Below are 22,389 nucleotides of genomic sequence, written 5' to 3'. Positions count from 1 at the left end.
ATTTCTCAGTAGAAAGAATGGACCATTACTCAACAAAATCAAGACTGTTTGGTGTCCTGGCTCCTTGTGGAACGAGCTCCCCACTGACATCAGGACAGCAGAAATATTGTAATTATTATTGAAAAATATATATTAAAACATTTACATATTCAGAAATTAGCTTTTTGAATTATTCTTTATTGAGAAAATCTCTTAATTGGTACAGTATAATTATTTGATTTTCAATATGGGTGGAGTCAGAGATGTCCTGAACATATGCTCCAGTCATTATTAATAATAATTGAGAAAAGTATGTTAACAGCACCTCAAATATTCAGAAATAAGCTTATTGATTCAATAAATGTAGGACTTTTATTTTGAAAAACATCTGAATTGGTACAGTTAAGATGTTTGATTTTTGTATAGTAATGTTCTGAACACACAAATATTGGTCAGTCAGTCAGATATAATTCAACGCACAAACAAAATGCACACTTGAGTTGTACTTCGTTTTAACTCACTAGATGTAAAAGAGGAGCTTGATAACTGAAGGCTCTGGCTCCCATCCAACTTTTTAAGACTTTAGCAACCACAAGTAGCCCCGCATTTAGTGAGCACAGCTCTCTAGTGGGGCAATATGGTACTACAAGCTCTTTAAGATATGATGGTGCATCACCAATCAAGGCTTTGTAGGTGAGGAGAATCATTTTAAATGTGATTCTGGATTTTATGGTGAGCCAGCGCAGAGCAGCTAGTGCACGAGTAATGTGATCTCTATTCTTAGTTTTAGTGAGAACATGAGCTGCAGCATTCTGGATCAACTGGAGGGACTTAAGAGACTTATTAGAGCAGTCTTATAATAAGGAATTGCAGTAGAGCTAGGCACGTGCACAGATAAAGCCCTAGTGGTGCTCAAGCACCAGCCCTTTTGCCCTGGATGAGAAAAGTGCCCTTTTTGCTGGAGACACTTTTTTTATTCATCAGTATTTAAGAATAAAAGTTACTCTTTCTGTCATCAAGTCCCCCAAAATGTGTTTTAATATCCGACGGGGCATTTATCTGAGAACTTCGCCCCGACATGCTCCGCGGCGCTCACTGGTATTGTTCAGAGGGATGTCTGTTGATGTCTATCAATATCGCTCATTTTGAAAATGACGTAAGAGCGCAATACTGATCCGTATCAGACCAGCGAGGAGGGCAATACGTGGCTGGCATGACGACCCATTAGCCAATCAGAACGCTTGTAGGCCTACTGTTGTTGCTATATAATAATTCATCTTTATTCATAAAGAAAATGTAAGCGGTCTGATGCTGCCCAGAAGAAATGCAGGTCGAGGATGTATTGCATCATCAGTGTATTGCTGCTTATGCTTCAACTCTGTCAGAATTCTTTTTGTGGCATTGGGTGCCCTTTTTTTTGGTTTGAGCACCTGCCCCCCAAAATGTCTGTGCACGTTCCTGAGTAGAGCAGTTGAGATTTGCTTCACGTGGCAGTTAAAGACGACTTTGGCTGATTGTATGAATGTCACTCATTTATAGCTTTAATCAGTAACAGGCTAAACTGCTTCTTAGACCCGCCTCTTCTGGGCCAAATCGATTCGGCCCCAGCTGAGCATGCAGACATGTGGCGGAGAGGACTTGCAGGAAGTGCAGGAAAAGCATATATTTTGCGCAGAATATGATTTTGTACAAATATTACTTTTACATATTTCCAAAACATAAAGATTGACAATTTTTATTTTGGGGCTCAAAATGGGGTCAGCCACCACTGCCATTACTGCTTTTATTAGCATTATTATTCTACATCCACTGCTGCTGTTTTTTTATATCCTTCTCTTACTATAGGAATCATTTCTGTTATATGCATTGAATGTGATATAGCTCTATTATGTTTTTCATTCTGTATACATGACATCTATTGCACTGAACAGAGGATGTCATATGTATACAGATTATAAGGATAATTAGTAATTTGCGATTTTGGGCTATACAAAATAAATTGAATGAACTACATTTCCAACATTTCTCAATTTCTTCCGTCTTTCCCTGGGACCCGTGAACGCAGCACCTGGCTCGAGCTAATACTGTCTGTTAATCGCTTCTCGCCGGCTCGCGGGGATGATGGATCTATACATCATGCATGACGCGGCCATCTGTGGGCGGAGACTAACTGTAGTGTGCAACCTGACTGACGCACACGCACACGAACACACACACACGCGCGCGCGGTCCTGCTGTGACGGTGGACTCGGGAGGAAGCTGCTGCTCACTTAGTGGCGAAATAAAAAATGGATTTAAAAGCATTCATCGAGCAAATGGAGACGGGGGAGCAGCAGTGGCGTCCCTAGGCTAAAAAACCCGGGGCTAAAGCCCCGAATGTTTTTTCATTAGCCCCGAATGTTTTCAACCAAAAAAAAAAAAGATTTGGTACACAAGTGGTTAACACCTCCAGGTCGCACGTGACGTCATTCACCCAAAACAGCGGAGTCAGACTGGCAGCAGGCGCACGTAACAGCAGCTGCTGTCTGAGAGTGTTTCTATGTCTACAAATTTCGCTGCTTCACTCTTCTGGGCTAAGCCCAGCGCCGCCGCTCCCATAACGCGCATCGCTCTGCCGTGACACGCGCCACACATCCGCGCACACAGGTGAGCACACTCTCACTCGAAAAACTCACTAGCACCCCCCCCCCCGTCGACAACGCTCGCACTGGCTAAGCCCCGGATATATCCAAATCCTAGAGACGCGCCTGGGGAGCAGGACGCTGCTTTAACGGCTCTCCAGAGCTACAACACGGAGGTAAACATGACGTCATCTGGAGCTCCGCTACACGCACCTGCACCGTTATGCTGCTGCCTGGTTGGCCCCTCTGTAAAGATTATTATCATAAGAAATCATAAGGTCTTCAATGCATCAAATTAATACAAATACTTGAAGATTTTTAACTGGTTGAAATAATTTGTTTTAATTCCCCTAGTAGAGACATCAAACCACTTGTGTTACTTATTTGGCCACTGGGGGGCAGCAGATCTAGCTCTAAACGCATCACAAAAGCTGCAGCAGCAGAGCAGCATTAGCATTGGTGCTCTGTTTGAGTCCACGTGATGAGGAGATTTTAAAGAAAATGTTGACGTGCATTATTTGGACATATGTTTGAGATGTGCACACTCCTCTTTTCTTGCTTGAAGATACTAATATCTCAGTGTGTGTTGGTTTTGTTTGAGTATTTCAATACAAATGCTGCCTATTTGGGATTGTGAATGTTGAACATGGCAAAACTACACACTAACACAACCGACTTCTTGAGTGTTTTGCTGTGAGTGTTTTACACTTGGCCCATAAAGCCAACCTAGCCCATTAATGTTTCCATGACATCATAACTGGTACAACCCAGGCGGCAACCTCCGGTTCTGCCGAGTGCCGATTTGTCCCATCCAACCAGACGAGTTAGCTTTGAACCCCGATTTAAAACTGTCACCAGCATCAAAATGTTTCATGTTCTGTTTTCATAATCGATATTCCAATTTCTACTAGGACAAGACAGGTGTGGTTGTCCGTAGTCATTTAAATGTTAAATAGACCGTACTTTCATTTCGCTTTTCTACTCCTCCGACCACTCAAAGCTCTTCAACTATACTTGTCATCATTCACCCATTCACACCCATTCATATATTGATGGGAGGAGCTACCATGCAAGGTGGCCCATCAGGACTATCTATCATTCAACAGTTATAAACCACAGGGGCCAATCTGGGTTAAGGGTCTTGCCCAAGGACACATCCACATGGTCTAACTGGTAAACAATGCAGGTTTTAAGACACTTCTGCACTAGCTTCACTCGGCAGAACCGGAGGTTGTAATGCGTTAAAGTCCTGTTCTGTAGAAACTGTGTGGACTTTGGTATTCATTCGTATAAAATCCAATTAATCCTGCAGTGCATACCAGAGTCTTAAAGAGGGGGAGGGAAACAAAGACAGTCCTCTAGTCCGTCCCCAGGACCACATTGCTTATACTCGTTCCATGCCAGCTGTACAGTATCAAGATTGATAGCCAGCCCTGTTATCTGGATTACCTATCAAACCTTTTGATAGATTGACTTGACTCTATTGGATATGGACATCACAGTGGCATTAGCATTTGCAAGATAACTAGATGCAATGGGTGTTTTGGAAACAGTTCATACAGCGAACATTTGTCAGCAATTCAATCTCTCTAATAACTCCATCGGGACCGTCGGCTCCTGCCGGTCCTCCCCTGGTGTTTCCAGCATAATAACATCACAGGTAAACATGTGGCCGGGATGAGCAACATGCTGTGACACAGATTGTTTGGCCAAATTGGTTGAGTGTTTAAAAAAATTAATAATTTCATCCTGAAATTAATTGGATTATTACCACAGATCAAATTTATGACGCATTATGAAGATTAAAGAGCGACCCAAATTATTTCCCAGATTATCAACAATGTTATTCTCTTTCTGCGGATGGTTATTGCATGCTCTTTTACACACGAGGGGAATTTAACATAAACAAGCCATCTTCAGGCTCTTGGCAGCACATCTGTGCACCTCCCAGACCAAAAGAAGTTTCCTCTGATCATAAACGCCTGAACTTCTCAAACCAACGGTCTGCTGTTGATTGAGATGAGATGAGCACTATTCAATTCAATTCAGTTTATTTTATATCGCCCAATATCACAGCCAGGTCCAATGGACCCTATGAGACGTGAAGTCACAAAGACTCCGGGGAGGAATGTAATAAAGATTTAAATTCAGTAAGCAGGGTATGCCAGACACGTTTGTACATTTCATGGTTGTAATGGATTCCATGGAGGCTCTCGCCCCACAACCGGGACAGTACTTCATACCCACTTCATCAACGGATCAAATGGCCGCATAAGGAGAATTATCTCTGACTCTACCGAGCGTTTTACCCTCATTTACCTCAATGTTCTCTGCTGTCAACAGCATTGTTTCCAATTGCTCAAGGACACTTCAACATGCAACTACGGGGAGAGCGGGGATCAAACCACTCTCTCCCATGAGCTACAGTCGACCCAAATATATTTCAAAATGTTGTTTTTTCAGTGTATTATATTCCAGTGGAAATCTATTGAGGAAGTCTTTAGCTGCCTTTACTGTCCATGTCAGAGTTGTGTTACGCTGTGTAGGAAACATGGCGGATTTGCACCTTTATTTGCCCCCTTTGGTTCTTCTTCCTCCAGATGAACCACTGCTTCACATTCAGCAAGGAAGACGAGCGGGACAGAGAGGTATTCCATCCGGACGCTGAGTGCTGCTCATTGGCTGATAGGCAATGGAAATGATCTGGACACTTGAGATACGTTTCTCTTGAAGATTCCTTAACAGCAGTAACCGCTGTATGAGCGCAGCTAGCTAGTGGGACGCGCTAACATGCACGCTAACATGCACGCTAACATGCATGCCAAAATGCGCGCTAACATGCAGGCTAACATGCAGACTAGCATGCAGGCTTACATGCACACTAACATGCGCGCTAACATGCAGGCTAACATGCACATGCACGCTAACATGCAGGCTAAGTTGAAGGCTAACATGCAGACTAGCATGCAGGCTTACATGCACACTAACATGCGCGCTAACATGCAGGCTAACATGCACGCTAAAATGCAGGCTAACATGCACATGCACGCTAACATGCAGGCTAAGTTGAAGGCTAACATGCAGACTAGCATGCAGGCTTACATGCACACTAACATGCGCGCTAACATGCAGGCTAACATGCACGCTAAAATGCAGGCTAACATGCACATGCACGCTAACATGCAGGCTAAGTTGAAGGCTAACATGCAGGCTCACATGCAGGCTAACTTGGATGCTAACATGCAGACTAGCATGCAGGCTTACATGCACACTCACATGCATGCTAACATGTAGGCTAACCTGGATGCTAACATGCAGACTCACAAGCAGACTAAAATCATTTCCTGATTTTGGTTGGTCAGGACTTCTGATTCACAGTGTAAAGTATTCTGAAACTGAGCACTTCGCAGATGATGGAAAACAGGCTTCCGGACGCGCGTGAATTAAGTTATCAACATTTAATGGCAGGAAGTGTAGAACAAACATTCAAGGCGCTTTTCCTCGGCTCCCGGCTCCTCCGCCCCTCAGCCTTGCGGCCTCGGGGATACCTGTAGAAGAGACCCGATTTCTCTAATCAAAGGAGTTTTATACTCAATGTCCCCGGCCCGGTCAAAACGTCACTTCCGGTCAAGTCGCTAAACAAGTATTTTCACAATAAGAGTCCCGTCTTGTTATTGTCCGCATTAAAGTCACTTTCACAATAAAAGTCCCTTGTTATTGTAAGTCACTTGACGGAATTCAACCAGCCTCGTCAATCTATAATACGAACATAGTCACTCTCATGCAATATACATTCATTCTTACCATTTGCATAGAGTAAACATTACCCCTATGCTTCATAATACATTAATAACAATATCAATATTCTCCCTAATATTTTCTATTATAATATCTTTCTATATGTATTAATTTAAAACATAAGACCTCTGCAGATGTTATCAAAATAAATTATTACAACCTAACAATAGTCAAGACAGACTACCTCTGAAATTTGAAATCCTCTTTAAAAAAAAATTGTTTTTGAGGACACATGTCAAGCTTGTACTGTATTTATTTCTTAAGTCTTAAGTAAAAGAACACATGAAAAGGCAAACATGTGTGCAAGCCCGGTACTTTAAGAAGGGAACATAGTTCCCCATAATAATATTGATATTTCACCCCATAAGAGACGTTAAGACGTCAGTGAGGACGCAACTGTTGTTGAACTGCAACGTTCAGAACCTTCTGTTATTCAAACTACAGCAAAGATGTAGATCTTGGATCGACATTGTTTAACTTTTGTTATCTTGAGATCTTAAGAAAAGAAAAAGGTTGTTTCCTCTTATTACTTTAAACATTTTTCAGAGATCCAACTTAGCGGAAATACAATCTCGGATCCCACCAACTTTTGGCCTCTAGGCCAAGGAGCTATATTACTTGGGTTCTGGTGTAGCCTGATGGATATTTAAGCCACGGGTTCCACCTACCTTTTATATTATTTCAGTTATAAACAGAGTCCTATACAGTGTGGTCAGTTCGATCTGGGCCCATTGAATGCATTTATTATGAAAGTCAGTATGGATGCACGACAACTTTAGTGTCACCTGATTGGACCACAGAGACGCGAGTGACCACTCGACTGCAGTTATCCATGCATGCTGGCACTGTACTCTCGTAAACATTTAAAGTGAAACAACCTTTTTGCTTTCTCAAGATATCAAGCTGATATTGTTATTATAGCGAGATAACACAACTTATTTTCTCCAGATAATGGCATTAAGAAGATCATTCATGGTGCAACTATTCTGGCCTTCTGTAGAAACAGTTTGAATTTGGCATAAATGGCCACTATAAGAAGGGTGTCTAAGGCTAAATGCTCAACAGCTGGATTTTGTTGGTCTTGATAAAAGCAGGGAAGTACGGTAAGTGGCAAATTTAGTCACCAGTGGGGAAAATCCCAAAAGTTCCAACACTAATCCTTCTGCCAAGAAAAGTATTCGCAGCACAGCAATCAAAGACAGAGTCAGCTCAGCGGTTATCAGGGTCTTTAATTAAGCAAACTAAAGTCAGGAGCCTTCAAAAATAGAAAAAAAGTAAACTATCTCAGCCGGGCCGCTAGCCGACTTACCGGCTCCGCTATATATCCACCACCCTGGTGATCTTGGGGGAGCCACAAAATCAGCATCCCCAATTGTTCTTTGTTCACCTCCCTGAAGAGATTAAACCATAAACCATCTCCTAAACCACAACCAACCTCTTCAACTGAGGCTACAGAGGAGCAGTGACACAGCTTTATTGACCTTTTCAGATCCAAGGTCAACAACATTCGCTCTCTGATGTCCAGATACCCATCTCGGCTTCCCTGTGACCCCCAACACCTTATCTGCGAGTGTGCTCTCTCCTCTAATATATGAAATATATATATATACACTACCGTTCAAAAGTTTGGGGTCACTTAGAAATGTCTTTATTTTCAAAGAAAAGCACTGTTTTTTCAATAAAGATAACATTAATCAAAAATACACACTGTACATTGTTAATGTGGTAAATGACTATTCTAGGTGGAAACGTCTGGTTTCTAATGAAATATCTCCAGAGGTGTATAGAGCGTATTCACGTGACGTCAGAATCTCAATCGCGCCATCTTGGGGTCCCACTTATTAAATGTCAGAAGAAGAAGACCTGGCTATCGTGTCCGCTGTTTGATTATGCGAGAGCCCAGCAACCTCATGTCCTTCTGCATTACCAAAGAAAGATTTCAGCGGTTGGAATTGAATATTTGCAACGCTTTTTTACCTGATTTTACTCGCTCAACACTTTGTGGTTAATTCGCTAGTTACCAGCACATAGCCCGGTCACATTCCTGTCAAACAGTTTTCATTTCCGCTATCGACCATGGAACATTAACAACTATTTCTGCGTTATACTTGTTGTAGAAATACCACATCAATCGCCCCGTGTCTGGGTTCATATATGATCCGTCGTCGCACAGCTCCGCCTCCAGGACGAGTGTCTGATGAAGCCGCTTTCAGCTCCTTCAGGACCAGCAGTGACTGTTTGGCTGGCCGTGCTGATGCTGTTCCCATGGAGCCAGTGTTTTATTTTACCTTGAAATGAATCACAGAGTAAAGGCAGACATCGCCCGACGGAGTTGCCATGTTCATGGCTTCCTCCCAAGTTTCCATCCACAGTTCCTTTTGCGCAAGTGAAACATTGATTTTCGCTCGGCGAAAAAGCAAAAAGAGATTATTGACTAGTGTGTCAATGGAAACGTGCCCACAACCCGATGCATCAACAGAAACACATGAGAACAGTCCTGACGCTCAGACGCTGAGTGAAGCCGAAGTAGATGCATGACAAGTTGAAGTAATAGCCTCTTGTTGAGCTGATAAACCCATATTCTGAATCATTAGTCCCACATCCAACAATGAGGCACAGTGCCATAATCGCAAGGCACACCGCTTTGAACTGAAATCGTGTCTCTTTCAGGATATAATAGTCATCTCTCAGCGAAGAGCGGCATACAAACAAGCAAAACAATGCAGTGGTGGGACCCCAAGATGGCCGCCAGAGTTTGTTGTGGTCACGTGAGTGAATACGCTCTATAGAGGCCCATTTACATCAACTATCACTCCAGTGTTCTAAAGGTACATTGTATTTGCTAATCGCCTTAGAAAACTAATATCTGATTAGAAAACCCTTGTGCAATTATGTTAGCACAGCTGAAAACAGTTATGCTGGTGATATAAGCTATACAACTGGCCTTCCTTTGAGCTTGAAGTTTGAAGAACAAAATTAATACTTCAAATATTAATCATTATTTCTAACCTTGTCAATGTCTTGACTATATTTTCTATTCAATTTTCAATTCATTTGATAAATAAAAGTGAGTTTTCATGGAGGACACGAAATTGTCTGGATGACCCCAAACTTTTGAATGGTAGTGTATATATATATATATATATATATATAAATAAATAGTAGTCACACTGATATGGGTACTCGGTATCGGCACATCTCTACTTTACTTTCAAGAATTGAGTATTCAGTTGTGATTTTTTTTAAAATATCTATATATTCTTTTGTTGTGTGATGCAGCTTCTGGGAGGATTGGTCCTTGGTTTCCTGAACAAAGAGCTCCAGCCTTCCTGTCAGCTGGCCTGTCTAGAAACGGTTAGAATCCTGTCCAGAGACAAACATTGCCTGGAGCCATTCATCAGCCGCTCGGCCATGTCCACTCTCGCCCGCTATGCCGGCTTCGCTGTGGTCAACGCCGCCACACCTGCCCACAGCCCGGAGGGCCAAGGTAAGTCCTGGTCACTCTCCCAGGTATCACCAGGGTTTTAGATCCAAATGCTTCTGCCTCGTTGCTTCTGTTTTCTGGCTTCTCCCAGGAAACTTCCCTTAATCACCTTAAGGAGCAAAACAATCACATTAATGCACCAATCCTGTTGTTTGCATTGTCTTTTAACATTCTCTTAAAACTCTGAATTTAGAATTGAAACGTTGAATTTAAAGGATTTTTAAAATTAAAGTATTGTTTGAATTTCAGTTCAGCCTTGCAAATTGTAACCTCTGAATGTTGTTATAAAATTTAAAGTCAATGTTCTCATTGCTGGTAACTGCAGTGATTGCATGTTGGGTTACAGCCAAGTACAGCCAGAACTTAGGTGACCTACACTCATCATGGTCCCTGAACCTATCCTGTGTACACAGACGATGTTGTGCTCTCAACGTTTGTGAGTAGAAGGCGTTACACAAGACAAGATTCTAGATAACATTTACGTGCATGACAGGGGGCAGAGAGCTCTGAATGAGATAAAATACAGATAGAAGCAGCTGGGTTTATCTTTCGTCCCAACCCGAAAAGTGGTCTACATAAAGGTTGAATGTGCTGCTTGACTTTGCCATTCTCTCTCTTCCTAGTTGAGGGCGTGGACGGAGAGCTGGAACAGGCCAAAGAGGTACCCAGCGAGGAGGTGAAGGAAGCTTCCCCTCCTTCAGAGAACTGTGACCAGGAAGTGATTGTCGAGTCTCTCAAGTCCATTTCTAACATCCTGCTACACAACGAGACAGGACAGGTCAGGCTGTGTGTCTCCTCATACCTACGTTGACATGAATTCCTCAGATTATTTAATGTTGGTGCTAATTTTCAAAAATGTTTCTTTGGATGGATGGCAGGCTGTAGCAGCAGATCTACAGCTAATAAAAGGTGTGGCCGAGAGGCTAAAGCAGTGCCATGATCCAACCTGGATCCATGAGGTATGAGGCATCATTTAGATAGATGTTTTAATTACCCTATTTGGAATGCGGAGGAGTGAAGTACTTTAGTTAACGAGGCCACCAAGATCCCCATTTATGGAGCTGAAATACGGCGCTGACCTGTCAACCACAAGGTAGCCCCACCCTAAAGCATACCCAGCTTTATGGTATCTTTGACTCTAAACAGACAATCATTTGCCAAATGAACATCATATTTTGAAAAAGACTTGAGACTACAGATTGACACCATAAATTCTTGTTTACAATCTTTACAAATGCAATAAATCAAGTGAGAAGTAGTCATTCTTTCATAGATTTGTCTACGCAATCTTCCCCCTGATGGCTATTGGAAAGAATGCAGGATTAAGACCCTTCAGCTTCGCCATCACTTTTTTAGAACCAGATGTTGCTGCCTGGTCCTGTCAGTTTTTCAATATTTGACCAGGTTTTTTTTTTTTTTTTTTAAACCAAGAGTTTAAATTGCCGAAGCATAACCATAAAATATGCATTTGTATATTTGCTATTGCAAATTAGTTAAATACAAACATAATTCTTTGGAGATTGGGTTACACTTCACACTTTTGGTTCAAATAACTGGAAATACAGACTGACCAAGCATCCAGTGCCTGATTTTGGTATTCTATAGTTATCTAAATATTTTGTTTAAGGTTCCAATTCCAGTAAAGTTCTCAAGAGGAATCAGCAGACAGCGTAAACAAGTCTCTGCCCTCTGTCCAGGTGCGTTTCTTTGACCTCCGGATCACCTTCCTGTTGACTGCTCTGAAAATGGAAGCCAGGGCGCAGCTGGTTCAGGAGCTTCACGGCCTCAGCCTGCTAGGTAACCCAAAACCTGCGTGACCAGAGTAACTAATGAACTGGGAAACCAATGTCTGCTCACTAGGTTTCTTGTCTCCAGGGTAACCAATAATGAGAGGCAACTCACCTTCCTTATCACGAATGATCTGTAACACCTATGAAGATCTGAAGTCCAATAACTCATGATAGAGCTATAACAACCTGTGAAAAATAATCAAACAAAAGTAGACGAGCATTAACAAGAAGGTACAAATTGACTGAGATAAAGAGTTGATACCTTCCTGTCCTGTGTGTGTCCTAGTCAACCAGTTGGATGCCACACTGGGTGTGTGTTGGCCAGATACATTGGAGACAGCCAGGGCAGGGTTAGAGGATGTCCCACCTGAACAACTGCCCCCTCTGAGCCGCCAGCAGACAGAACTGGCCATGGAAATACTGAAAATACTGTTCAATATCACATTTGACACAAACGGGCGCAAGGTCGATGAGGTACTGAAGATCATTGGGGGGGCCTAATCAATGTTATACTAATAATTGTGTATTGTGTGAACTTCTTCAATGAAAATATTCTCACTATTAGAGGCAAGATTTGATGATATCTTGCACTCAACCAGTGCCGATCTAGTGGCCTTGGAAACTGCTGTATGCCCTGGTGTATATTTGGATGGCTTTTCTTCCAATAACTCAACATCAACGGTTTCTGCTTCTAAACCGTCTACCTGTTTCTTGGACTCCATCCCGACAAGACAGTTTAAAGACATTTTGCTTTTAATTGGCAGCTCTCTATTAGATATTATCAATGTGTCTTTGATAACAGGCCATGTACCACATTCCTTCAAAGTAGCTGTAATTAAACCTCTCCTGAAGAAGCCCACTCTGGATCCAGAGGTGTTGGCTAACTACAGACCGATCTCTAACCTCCCCTTCCTCTCTGCCATTGCTGAATGAAACTGGCTGCTGCTACTGTATGCTCTCTGTTGGAACATATGATCTGCATTGCAATTACAAATTCCCCAGTCAGCTTTTTACATACAAGCAAATGTAAAATTCAATTCAATTCAGTTTATTTTATATAGCCCAATATCACAAATTATGAATGTGCTTTAGAGGGCTTTACAATCTGTACACATAGACATCCCTGTCCCAGGACCTCACATCGGATCAGGAAAAACTCCCAAGAAATAGAAAAAACCCTTTCACAGAAAAAAAGGAATACGGAATTGCAGTAATCTGGTGTAGAAGTAACAAACGCGTGAACCAGATTTTCTGCATCTTTTTGAGAGACGATGTGCCTGATTTTTTAAATGTTACATAGATGAACAAATGCAGTCCTTGTGATTTTCTTCACGTGGGAGTTAACTGATCAAAGATAACGCTGAGATTCTTTACAGTGGTGTTGGATGCCAGGGCAATGCCATCTACAGAAACCACATCACCAGATCATTAATCTCTGAGGTGCTCACAGTAAAATTACTTCGGTTTTGTCAGAGTTTAACATCAAGAAGTTGCAGGTCATCCATATTTTTATGTCTTTAACCCTCCTGTTGCCTTAGGGTCAATTTGACCCCATTCAAGGTTTAACCCTCCTGTTACCTTTATATTTACTGACATATTTTACCCTTGGGGTCAATTTGACCCTAGCAATTAAAACCTCCAGAAAATTATTAGAATTAATATTGTTTTCCAAGTTTAAGTGTGAGGTACTTTATGTTTGTTTGTTGACTACCTAAATAGCCATTTAAATATATAAAAGTTGATATTTTTTATATGTTTGACAGTGAAAAACAGCCTGGGGTCAAATTGACCCGAAAGAACACCGACATTAAACATTGAATGGGGTCAAATTGACCCTAAGGTAACAGGAGGGTTAAACATTGAATGGGGTCAAATTGACCCTAAGGTAACAGGAGGGTTAAGACATGCTTGAAGTTTTCTGAGCTGGTTGGTCTCCTCTGGTTTGATCGATAGATATAGTTGAGTATCATCTGCATAACAATGAAAGTTGATGGAGTGTTTCCTGATAATATTGCCCAAAGGAAGCATGTATAAAGGTAAATAAAATGGCTCCAAGCACAGAACCTTGTGGAAGTCTGTGATGTATAGAAAAGACAACATTTTACAGTAAAGTATAAAAGTGTAACATCTGTGTGAACAGGAAGAGGCAGCACAGTACAGACATCTGGGAGCCATACTCAGACACTGTCGGAGAGGAGCGGACTGAGGAGTTCCACAGGTAGGATACGCCGTTTTTCTATTAATCGATTTATACAGTCATTGCTCCGACATGACACCGTCCCTCTAACTCCCTCCTCTTCTTTCTCACAGTTACACTGTTCACTTGCTTGGTAACCTTCCTCTGCTCTGTTTGGATGTCCTGTTAATCCCCAAAGTGCAACAAGGTTCCGTTGAGTACATGGGCGTCAACATGGATGCTGTCAGCATGCTGCTGGGATTCATGGAGAAAACTCTTGACCGGGTAAGACAAGGCTCTTTTGTGGATGTGGGTTCATTACCTCCAATACAATAATAATTACTGAAAAGGCATTGATCATAACCTTTATTAAAGGAAACATGGTTTAAAGTTTTAATTTAACAAGGTTTAAAAAAAGATGTACTCAGCCAACTCACGTGTTTAGTATCCTGAGATGGTTAGTAGCAATATATTGTTGACCAATTTAATGATTTCATGCAAATTAAAGTTTCATTATTACACTTCTAATCTATTCACACCAGTATACAAAGCTGATGCACCTGACAGAAAAGTGGTGGCAATTTATTAATTCGATTTACTTAAAGGTACTATGTGGAATGAGAACATCCTTGTTATTAAATGATCCCGGTGGTCATGAAGTGAACTTCACTGTAAACTTCGAAGTCCCAAGTGGCCAGCTAGCTGGAGCCTTTTATCTTAACGACGTTTAATGGCTACTTTGTTACTGCACACTTTGTTTTACACTATTCAGGCAGTGTGCAATGTGTTGGCCGGTGGCAGTCTACTGAAGGCAGTGTGTTTGTGTGTGCATGTGGACACGCAACAATGCACTGCATGTGTTCAAGAAAAATCGGCATCCTGTTGCTCACATTTGGTGGACGCTAGCGAGCATCCTGGGCATTGGCCAAAACGGTGACTCGAAATTTACAATCATATGTTCTATTTAGAATAACGTCACTGTCTGTAATATTCCCAAAAAAGTATTGTATCATTGGCTTAGTGATAGCAACTAGCTACAAAATATGGCTGGACAAGAAGCAATAAAAGTTAGACGATGGGATAAGTGGTAAAACAAACGTCAACCATGCTTTGACCTCTTATTAGGGTCTGAGCGAAAGTCAGTCTGAGAGGACCCTAATGAAATTGGGGTATTATTAATTAAATTTCAATTCAGTTTATTTCGGATAGCTTCTCACAAATTACAAATTTGCCTCAGAGGGCTTTACAATCTGTACATATAGACTTCCCAGTCCCAGAACCTCACATCGGATTAGGAAAAACTCCCAAACAACCCTTTCACAGGGAAAAAGGGAAGAAACCTTCAGGGGAGCAACAGAGGAGGATCCCTCTCCTCCAGGATGGACAGAACAATAGATGTCATGTGTACAGAAGGAATCATTACAGATATGAATATGACAGAGTGTATGAATAGTTGGTAGTCGGCATGGACCACGATCCAGACCTCCATGATCCATCAGGCAGATGGAGGCAGAGAGGAGTGGGTGGGGCATCAGCAGGGCCATGGCATACTTGGTAGTACACAGTCAATTTTGCAGTTTTAAAATACACTTAAAGAGTTACATTAAACACTATTGATGAGTGTAGATGGTCCCAATCAGAATTGGAGTTAAATGAACTATTTTTGTGAAAAACACATCAGCATTACATGACAAACAGTAAAAGGTCAGACCGGCGGGCCTGCATTTTTGGCCGAGCGGGCCAAATAACACACATGATATTACTCTATTTTACATGGGTATGTTTGATGAAACTGACTTGTTTTACGATTGTGGTGCAGCTGATGTGTTGTACTCATCATGACATCATAATGTTCTTGCCTCCCAGGGACACAAGCTGAAGGACACCCTGATCCCATCACTGACCTTGCTGACGGAGAGTGCCCGAGTCCACAGAGAGACCAGAAAGTTCCTCAGGTTAAAGGTCAGTCTGATGAGAAGAGAATCCACGATGAAGAGTTGAACTATGAGCATTGTGTTTTGATGGCTTGGGTATCTGTGTGTGTGTGTATGTGTGTGTGTGTTTAGGTGCTGCCTCCGCTGCGTGATGTGAAGAACAAGCCGGAGGTGGGCAGCGCTCTGAGGAACAAACTGGTGCGCATCATGACGTGCATCGACACCGACGTCAAGGACTGTGCCGCCGAGTTCCTCTTTGTGCTCTGCAAAGAAAGTGGTGAGGGAAAAATATCTGTTTGGATTTCTTTCAATAATTCATAGCAATGTTTGTATAACTGACCTTGTTTCATTATGACATCAAGCATCTCAATGAATCAGTTATATTCACATTATTAAATTAATTATTTAAACCCCATTCCAATGGGATATTAATCACAGAACAGAGATCAAAATGTGAGAGGTTCTTCACATCAAATGAGCTTAAGATGCTCACCGATAAAAATATCCGTCTTAATATAAATCTTTGCTAGTATGTCTTCAACTATTATGATAGCTGATGAGAAGATATATACGGTGATGGTTGAATTGATCTTTCAACGCGCTGAAATACCAACAGTAACGCGATGTTCTCTGCTCGCTGCAGTCTCCAGGTTCATTAAGTACACCGGATACGGCAATGCTGCAGGTCTGCTGGCTGCCAGAGGACTGCTCCGGGGGGGCAGAGACTCTGGGATCTACTCCGAGGATGAGGAGTCGGACACCGAGGAGTACCGAGAGGCCAAGGCCCAGTCAGTACCACCGCACTCACTGTCTGATTGCACCTTCATCCAAAGATACGTTGTGTAGCTTTCACCAAGGAACTTGAGGGACCCCTAATTGTAGTTTTTATGTTTATGTTGTGGCAAAATGACGAGTAGAGAGATGTTGACTTGGCAAAGTGTTTTATGAGCTCAAGGCAACATTCAACAAGTTAAACAAATCCAATGTTTCTAGAATATTTAGCATATATTTGTCATGTAAATTTAGCCCTCCCATCAGACCTTTCACCAATCAGTAACCAGAGCCCTTCCTGGGTCAAGAAGGTTGTTACTGTGGAGATAGGAGGACACTTGGTTAAAGATAGCTCGCTCCAGAGTTTTGGAGAGAAAAGGAAGAAGAGAGACCGGTCTGTAGTTGCTGACTTCAGACGGGTCGAGCGTGGGTTTCTTCAGGAGAGGGTTGACTCTCGCCTCCTTCAGAGAGTTAGGGAAACAGCCAGTTGAGAGGGAGCTGTTAATAAGATGGGTGAGAAAGGTCAGAAGGTCAGGAGCAATAGCCTGGAGAATGGGAGACGGGACGGGGTCAAGGGTGCAGGTGGTCGGTCGGGCGGAGGTCACCAAGCTAAGAACTTGATTGGGAGACAGGGGGGTGAAAGAGGAAAGAGAGGGGGATGAAGAAGTTAGTGTTGGTGAGGTGATAGAAGATGGATTAGTAAAGGAGGAGCGTATGTCGTCTATCTTGTTTGTAAAGTAGTCGACAAGTGGCTCGGCAAAAGGGTGGAAGGAGGAGGGGGACAGGGGGATCAAGGAGGTTGGAAAAGATAGAGAAGAGTTTTTTGGGGTTAGAGAAGGAAGAATGAATTTTGGTCAGGTAGAACAAGCTTTTGGCTGCAGAGATAGAGGAAGAGAAGGAGGAGAGAAGAGATTGATAGAAGAGCAGATCTTCCGCTTGATTCGATTTGCGCCATTTCCTTTCCGTCGCTCGCAGGGTGGCTCTCTCGGCGCGCACCGAGTCCGACAACCACGGAGCCGGAGAGGATTTCCAAACCGGTCGTGTCTTAAAAGGACAAAGAGAATCAAGAGATGAAGACAGGGAAGAGAGGAGAGTGTCTGTGGCAGAGTTAGGCTGCATGAGTGAGAAGGAGTCAGTTGAGGGGAGAGCAGATAGGACAGAGGAGGCCAGGGAGGAGGGACAGAGGGTGCGAATGTTGCGGCGTACAGGTGCAGAATCTGTAGATATGTGTGGGTCGTCAGTACCAGAGAGCGAGAGAGAGTAAGAGATGAAGAAGTGGTCAGAGACATGGAGAGGAGTTACAGTGAGGTTGGAGGTAGAGCAGTTTCTAGTGAAAATGTAGTCAAGGTGGTTGCCGGCTTTGTGAGTAGGAGGGGAGGGACTGAGTGAGAGGTTAAAGGAAGACAGTAAGAGTAAAAGATCACATGACTTCTCTGTCTGGATGTTCAAGTCACCCAGAAGGATGAGCGGGGGCCCGTGTTCCGAGAAGTTCGACAGGAGGACGTCTAGCGCTTCCAAGAAATCTCCCAAAGAACCAGGGGGACGGTAGAGAACAACAATGTGTAGTTGAACCGGATGAGTAACCGTCACAGCATGGAACTCAAAAGTCAGTGGGATAAAGAGTGGAAGCGGGTAGGGAGAGAAACACCATTTGGGTGAGATGAGTAAACCTGTACCTCCACCCCGACCAGAGGGTCTGGGTGTGTGGCTGAAGGAGAAGGCCGAGGAGACGTGTTGTCTGCTGTGATCCAGGTCTCAGTGAGAGCCAGGAAGTCAAGCGACTGCTCCATAGCAAAGCCAGAGATGAAATCGGCCTTGCGGTTGGCTGACTGACAGTTCCAGAGGCCTCCTGTGACAAGGTGCTGGGTGTGAGTTGTTGCGATTGACGCTAATTTTCGCCGGGCGATGTAAATGACGCGAATTGCGCAGAGTGAACAATTTGCCTCATTCGCCTCAAGGTGAAATATTTCAACTTCTGCGAAAAATTCGCCTGAGTTGGGAAAGCCAATCAGTGTTGAGATGCTCTGCCGTTTTCAAATCTAACTTTTGCTGTTCTAGTAGCACTGGAAGCGACAGTCATTCAGATGGAGTCGGTGAAAGTCACCGAGCTGTGAGCCTACGGGTGATGTTATGTATAAATATATGTATGTATATATATATCAGGGACATGCGGTCAGGGGAGGCAGGTGAGGCAGAGCCTCACCTGTCATCATGGGTAAAAATAAATAAATAATGATAACATCAAATTTATATTAATATTTGTCCACCGATCTTTATGTATGACTAATTTCGAACATTTTATAGTCAAAATCGCTGAATTTGCCTATTTCCTGTTCAAATACATGATGAAACTAGAATGGGCACTCGGTAGAGCGCATACCTTCGCATATCACAAGATTGGGCATTGAATTATGAACATTTTGGCATTAGTTGCATGCCAATTGGACAAAATGTATCGTGCTATGGTAAAAAAAGAGTTTGACCTTTCCATGACCTTGACCTTGACCTTTGACCCGATTGATCCCAAAATCTAATCAAATGGTCCCCGGATAATAACCAATCATCCCACCAAATTTCATGCGATTCAAGAACATTTTGACCTGTTCATGACCTTTGACCTTGACCTTTGACCCGATCGATCCCAAAATCTAGTCAGCTGGTCCCCGGATAATAAACAATCATCCCACCAAATTTCATGCGATTCGGTTCAATACTTTTTGAGATTTGCGAATAACACGCATACAAATAAATAAATAAATAAATAAATACACGTCGATCAAAACATAACCTTCCGGCATTTTCAATGCGAAGGTAACGAGAGTTGAGGCGACGAGTCGAGCCTCACCTCTGATTGCGCAATCCATCACAAGCTGGGTTGAGACATGCAATTGTCCCGTGCGGGTTGCCGTATCTCTGCATGTCGCCAATATAATGTTTGCAGATATGTTTATTTGCCCTGATTTTCCACAGTCTGGCTAAGGTCTTTAACCATTACAGTTTAATGTTTGTAAGTGACATATTTAGTTTTGCTGATGGGAAATAAAACTGCAGTGAAAAGGCGCAGGGTGAGGCAGATAATACTCTGCCGCCCTGCAGGGGGCGCTCGTGCCAACGGGTACTTGTTGCTGCTTCTTCTACGCTGAGGCGCCAGGCGAGTCAAGTCCGTTTGTTTTTGTATTTTGCTACGCCAGACTGCCAACATGGAAGAGGATTATATATCTAAGCTTAAAAATGTCTCAAACCTGGACTTTCAGTCAAAAGGGGACGTGATTAACACAGGTAGACCAACGCCGAAGCTAAAAGGTTTGCTTCAAACTTGTTCTTACCTTTATTTCTCTGTAATATGTACCGTGTGCGCGTGTGTGTTGTGTGGAGAATGCTGATGAGACGAGACATGAATCAACCAGTAGCCAATTGAATAAGCCCCCTTTGGGTTTATATATTTGTAAATCTGACACTAAAGGAGTCAGTGCCTCACCAACCATGAACCTCACCGCACGTCACTGATATATATATATATATATATACACATATATATGATAGTAATGTTCTGAACCCAAACACAAGGGCGTAAGATGTTCCGACGTTAGTGGGATGTCCTCAACAAGTATAAAGCTGAACTAGTAGTTCTTCCATGGTGGCTGAAGGAAATGATAACTGTTTCCACGGAGTAAAGCCAAGGAGATAAGCCCCACCCCTTCTAAGGCGGGGCTTATCTCTCTCCCGCCCCCTCTAAGGCTCTTAACTGTTTTTCTCGGCCTGCAGCATTTAATGGCCCCTCTTGTTGGCCACGGTCTAAACTATTGAAAAATAAACAAGTGAATTAAAGTGTATTAATTATGCACATCAGATGCTTTTATTTAAAGATGATAAAGGCTGTCCTTTTGATATTTCTCTCTCTTCTTTCTGCTCCAGTATAAACCCGATAACAGGAGTCGTAGAAGAAGAACAGCCCAACCCAATGGAGGGGATGACGGACGAACAGAAAGAACACGAAGCCATGAAGCTGGTCTACATGTTTGACAAACTGTCCAGGTCAATAAAAGCAGAACACACACACACACACACACACACACATTCAATTACTTTTTGCGGACATTAATATTGACTTGCATTCAACATACCCTAAATCGTCACAATAAAATGTGAAGACTTCTGTTTTTGGGGACGTACAAATTGGCCCCATTTGGCCCCAAGAAAGGTGGGTCCCCACAATGTGACTGTAATCTGATTGGTCCTCCCACGAGCTGGATTAAGACACGCCCACACACGACATGTACTGGTTAGAGCCACAGTGCATTCTGCTGTCACTCATTTTTTAATTGTTGTCTTTCAAAATAGAAAGCTTTACAGCTGCATATGAAACAAATATATATTTTATTTGTAAATGTATTTATTTATTATAAACTCCACTTAGGCCTTATTTTCATTACATGTGCACCTTTTCTCCCTGCAGGACTAACATGGTCCAGCCCATGCAGCTCGGTTTGGACGGGAAGATGAGCGAGATCTCTCCAGAGGATCTGCACAAACTGGCCCACAATCCTTTGTTCCGACCAGAGGAGCCAGTTAATTCAGACAGTGAAGAAGAGGCTGAATAAACACATAAATGTGTTCAGTCTAATTTCTGTGAGGGAAGTTCGGTCTCATTGTTTTATGTATTCCCGTCACGCGGTCCAACCTGTCACCGTTTGCTTGATCGGAAGGTATATTATGGAAAATTGGGCTTTGTGAGTCACAGTGAAAATAGAGCGTATACTAATAGGAGGCAGTTTAAAGCTTGTTTTGATTTGTCCTGTCAACTACAAATCACCATTTATCAATGACTAGCATTAGTTTAGTGTGTCTCGGTTCAGTTCACTATCAAACCAACTTGTTGAGCACAGGAACAACACCACAGTGTTCAAACAGGAAGTTACACCTCTTTGCACGAGGACATCAACGCTGCACTTTGGTTTTCAACACGTTGTTCTTCAACTCCAATAAGCGTCACTCACCAGAGCCTCCTTCGAGTCATCGACAATGTGGTGGACTCTTAAGGTGTGTGTGTGTGTGTGTGTGTGTGTCACGTCTACTTCACATGAGAGCAGAGGAAAGTGTGTGAAAGCTAGACAATGAGCTTCAGTTTGTGACAATGGATGAAGTGTATTTTTGGATTCTAGATGCCTGTTGTTATACATACAGATGTTTTACTTTTAGAAGTAAAATTAACCTGTAGCTCTTTAACACTCCATGACATCATTCACACCCATTCATACACTGATGGGAGGAGCTACGGTTCCACCTGCCCATCAGCAGTAACTAACATTCACACACACTACGGGAGCAATTTTGAAAATAGTGAATTGTGAAACTGCAGACAGATTAGTTAGAATTCAGTACAAAGGCAATCAGTTTATGCAAAGAGAAGCTGAAACATGCTATGTTAAATATATATATTCTTCTATATTGTTCTTGTTTAGCTATCAGCTCTATCGTGGAGTATAATGTATATTAAATGTGTTTAAATGCCAGAGTTGTCTCATATTTAAATGCAGATATTGGGCGAGTGTGTCATGTGATGGCACTCATTCTTTGAAGTGATGTCAATCTGATCCCAATGTGCCAAAAAGCGGGTTGTATTTAAAGATTCACACCATGTTGATTTATGTCTCTGTTGCTTTAATATAATATCTATATTGATTTTATTCATGGAGCCATTTTCTTACCCACCACTTATGGCAATATCTTTCTCACCCAGAGCTACCACTGAAATGTTGTGCCTTTAACTTTCCCTTTCAAGTAAGTGGAATATACAGTTTAACTGGACTGTTTCATCATATTGGACAAAACACAT

General features: G+C 42.4%; 1 protein-coding gene across 1 annotated transcript; it reads left to right on the top strand.

Annotated features, from left to right (window-relative positions):
• The first annotated feature begins 2,314 nt into the window (after positions 1 to 2,314).
• On the top strand, positions 2,315 to 22,066 carry ric8a (RIC8 guanine nucleotide exchange factor A). Its single transcript, XM_056416635.1, is given in 15 exon segments — positions 2,315 to 2,625; positions 5,201 to 5,248; positions 9,678 to 9,885; positions 10,506 to 10,660; positions 10,761 to 10,841; positions 11,580 to 11,679; positions 11,959 to 12,146; positions 13,813 to 13,859; positions 13,861 to 13,890; positions 13,983 to 14,133; positions 15,715 to 15,810; positions 15,915 to 16,059; positions 16,426 to 16,570; positions 20,469 to 20,588; positions 21,010 to 22,066. Coding segments are annotated over 14 exon segments (1,659 nt in total). The 5' UTR covers positions 2,315 to 2,625; the 3' UTR covers positions 21,155 to 22,066.
• The last annotated feature ends 323 nt before the right edge of the window (positions 22,067 to 22,389 follow it).

The sequence above is a fragment of the Pseudoliparis swirei genome, chromosome 6, assembly GCF_029220125.1.
Source record: "Pseudoliparis swirei isolate HS2019 ecotype Mariana Trench chromosome 6, NWPU_hadal_v1, whole genome shotgun sequence".
NCBI classification, from domain to species: Eukaryota; Metazoa; Chordata; class Actinopteri; order Perciformes; family Liparidae; genus Pseudoliparis; species Pseudoliparis swirei.
This window is presented reverse-complemented; position numbering and strand designations above follow the sequence as displayed.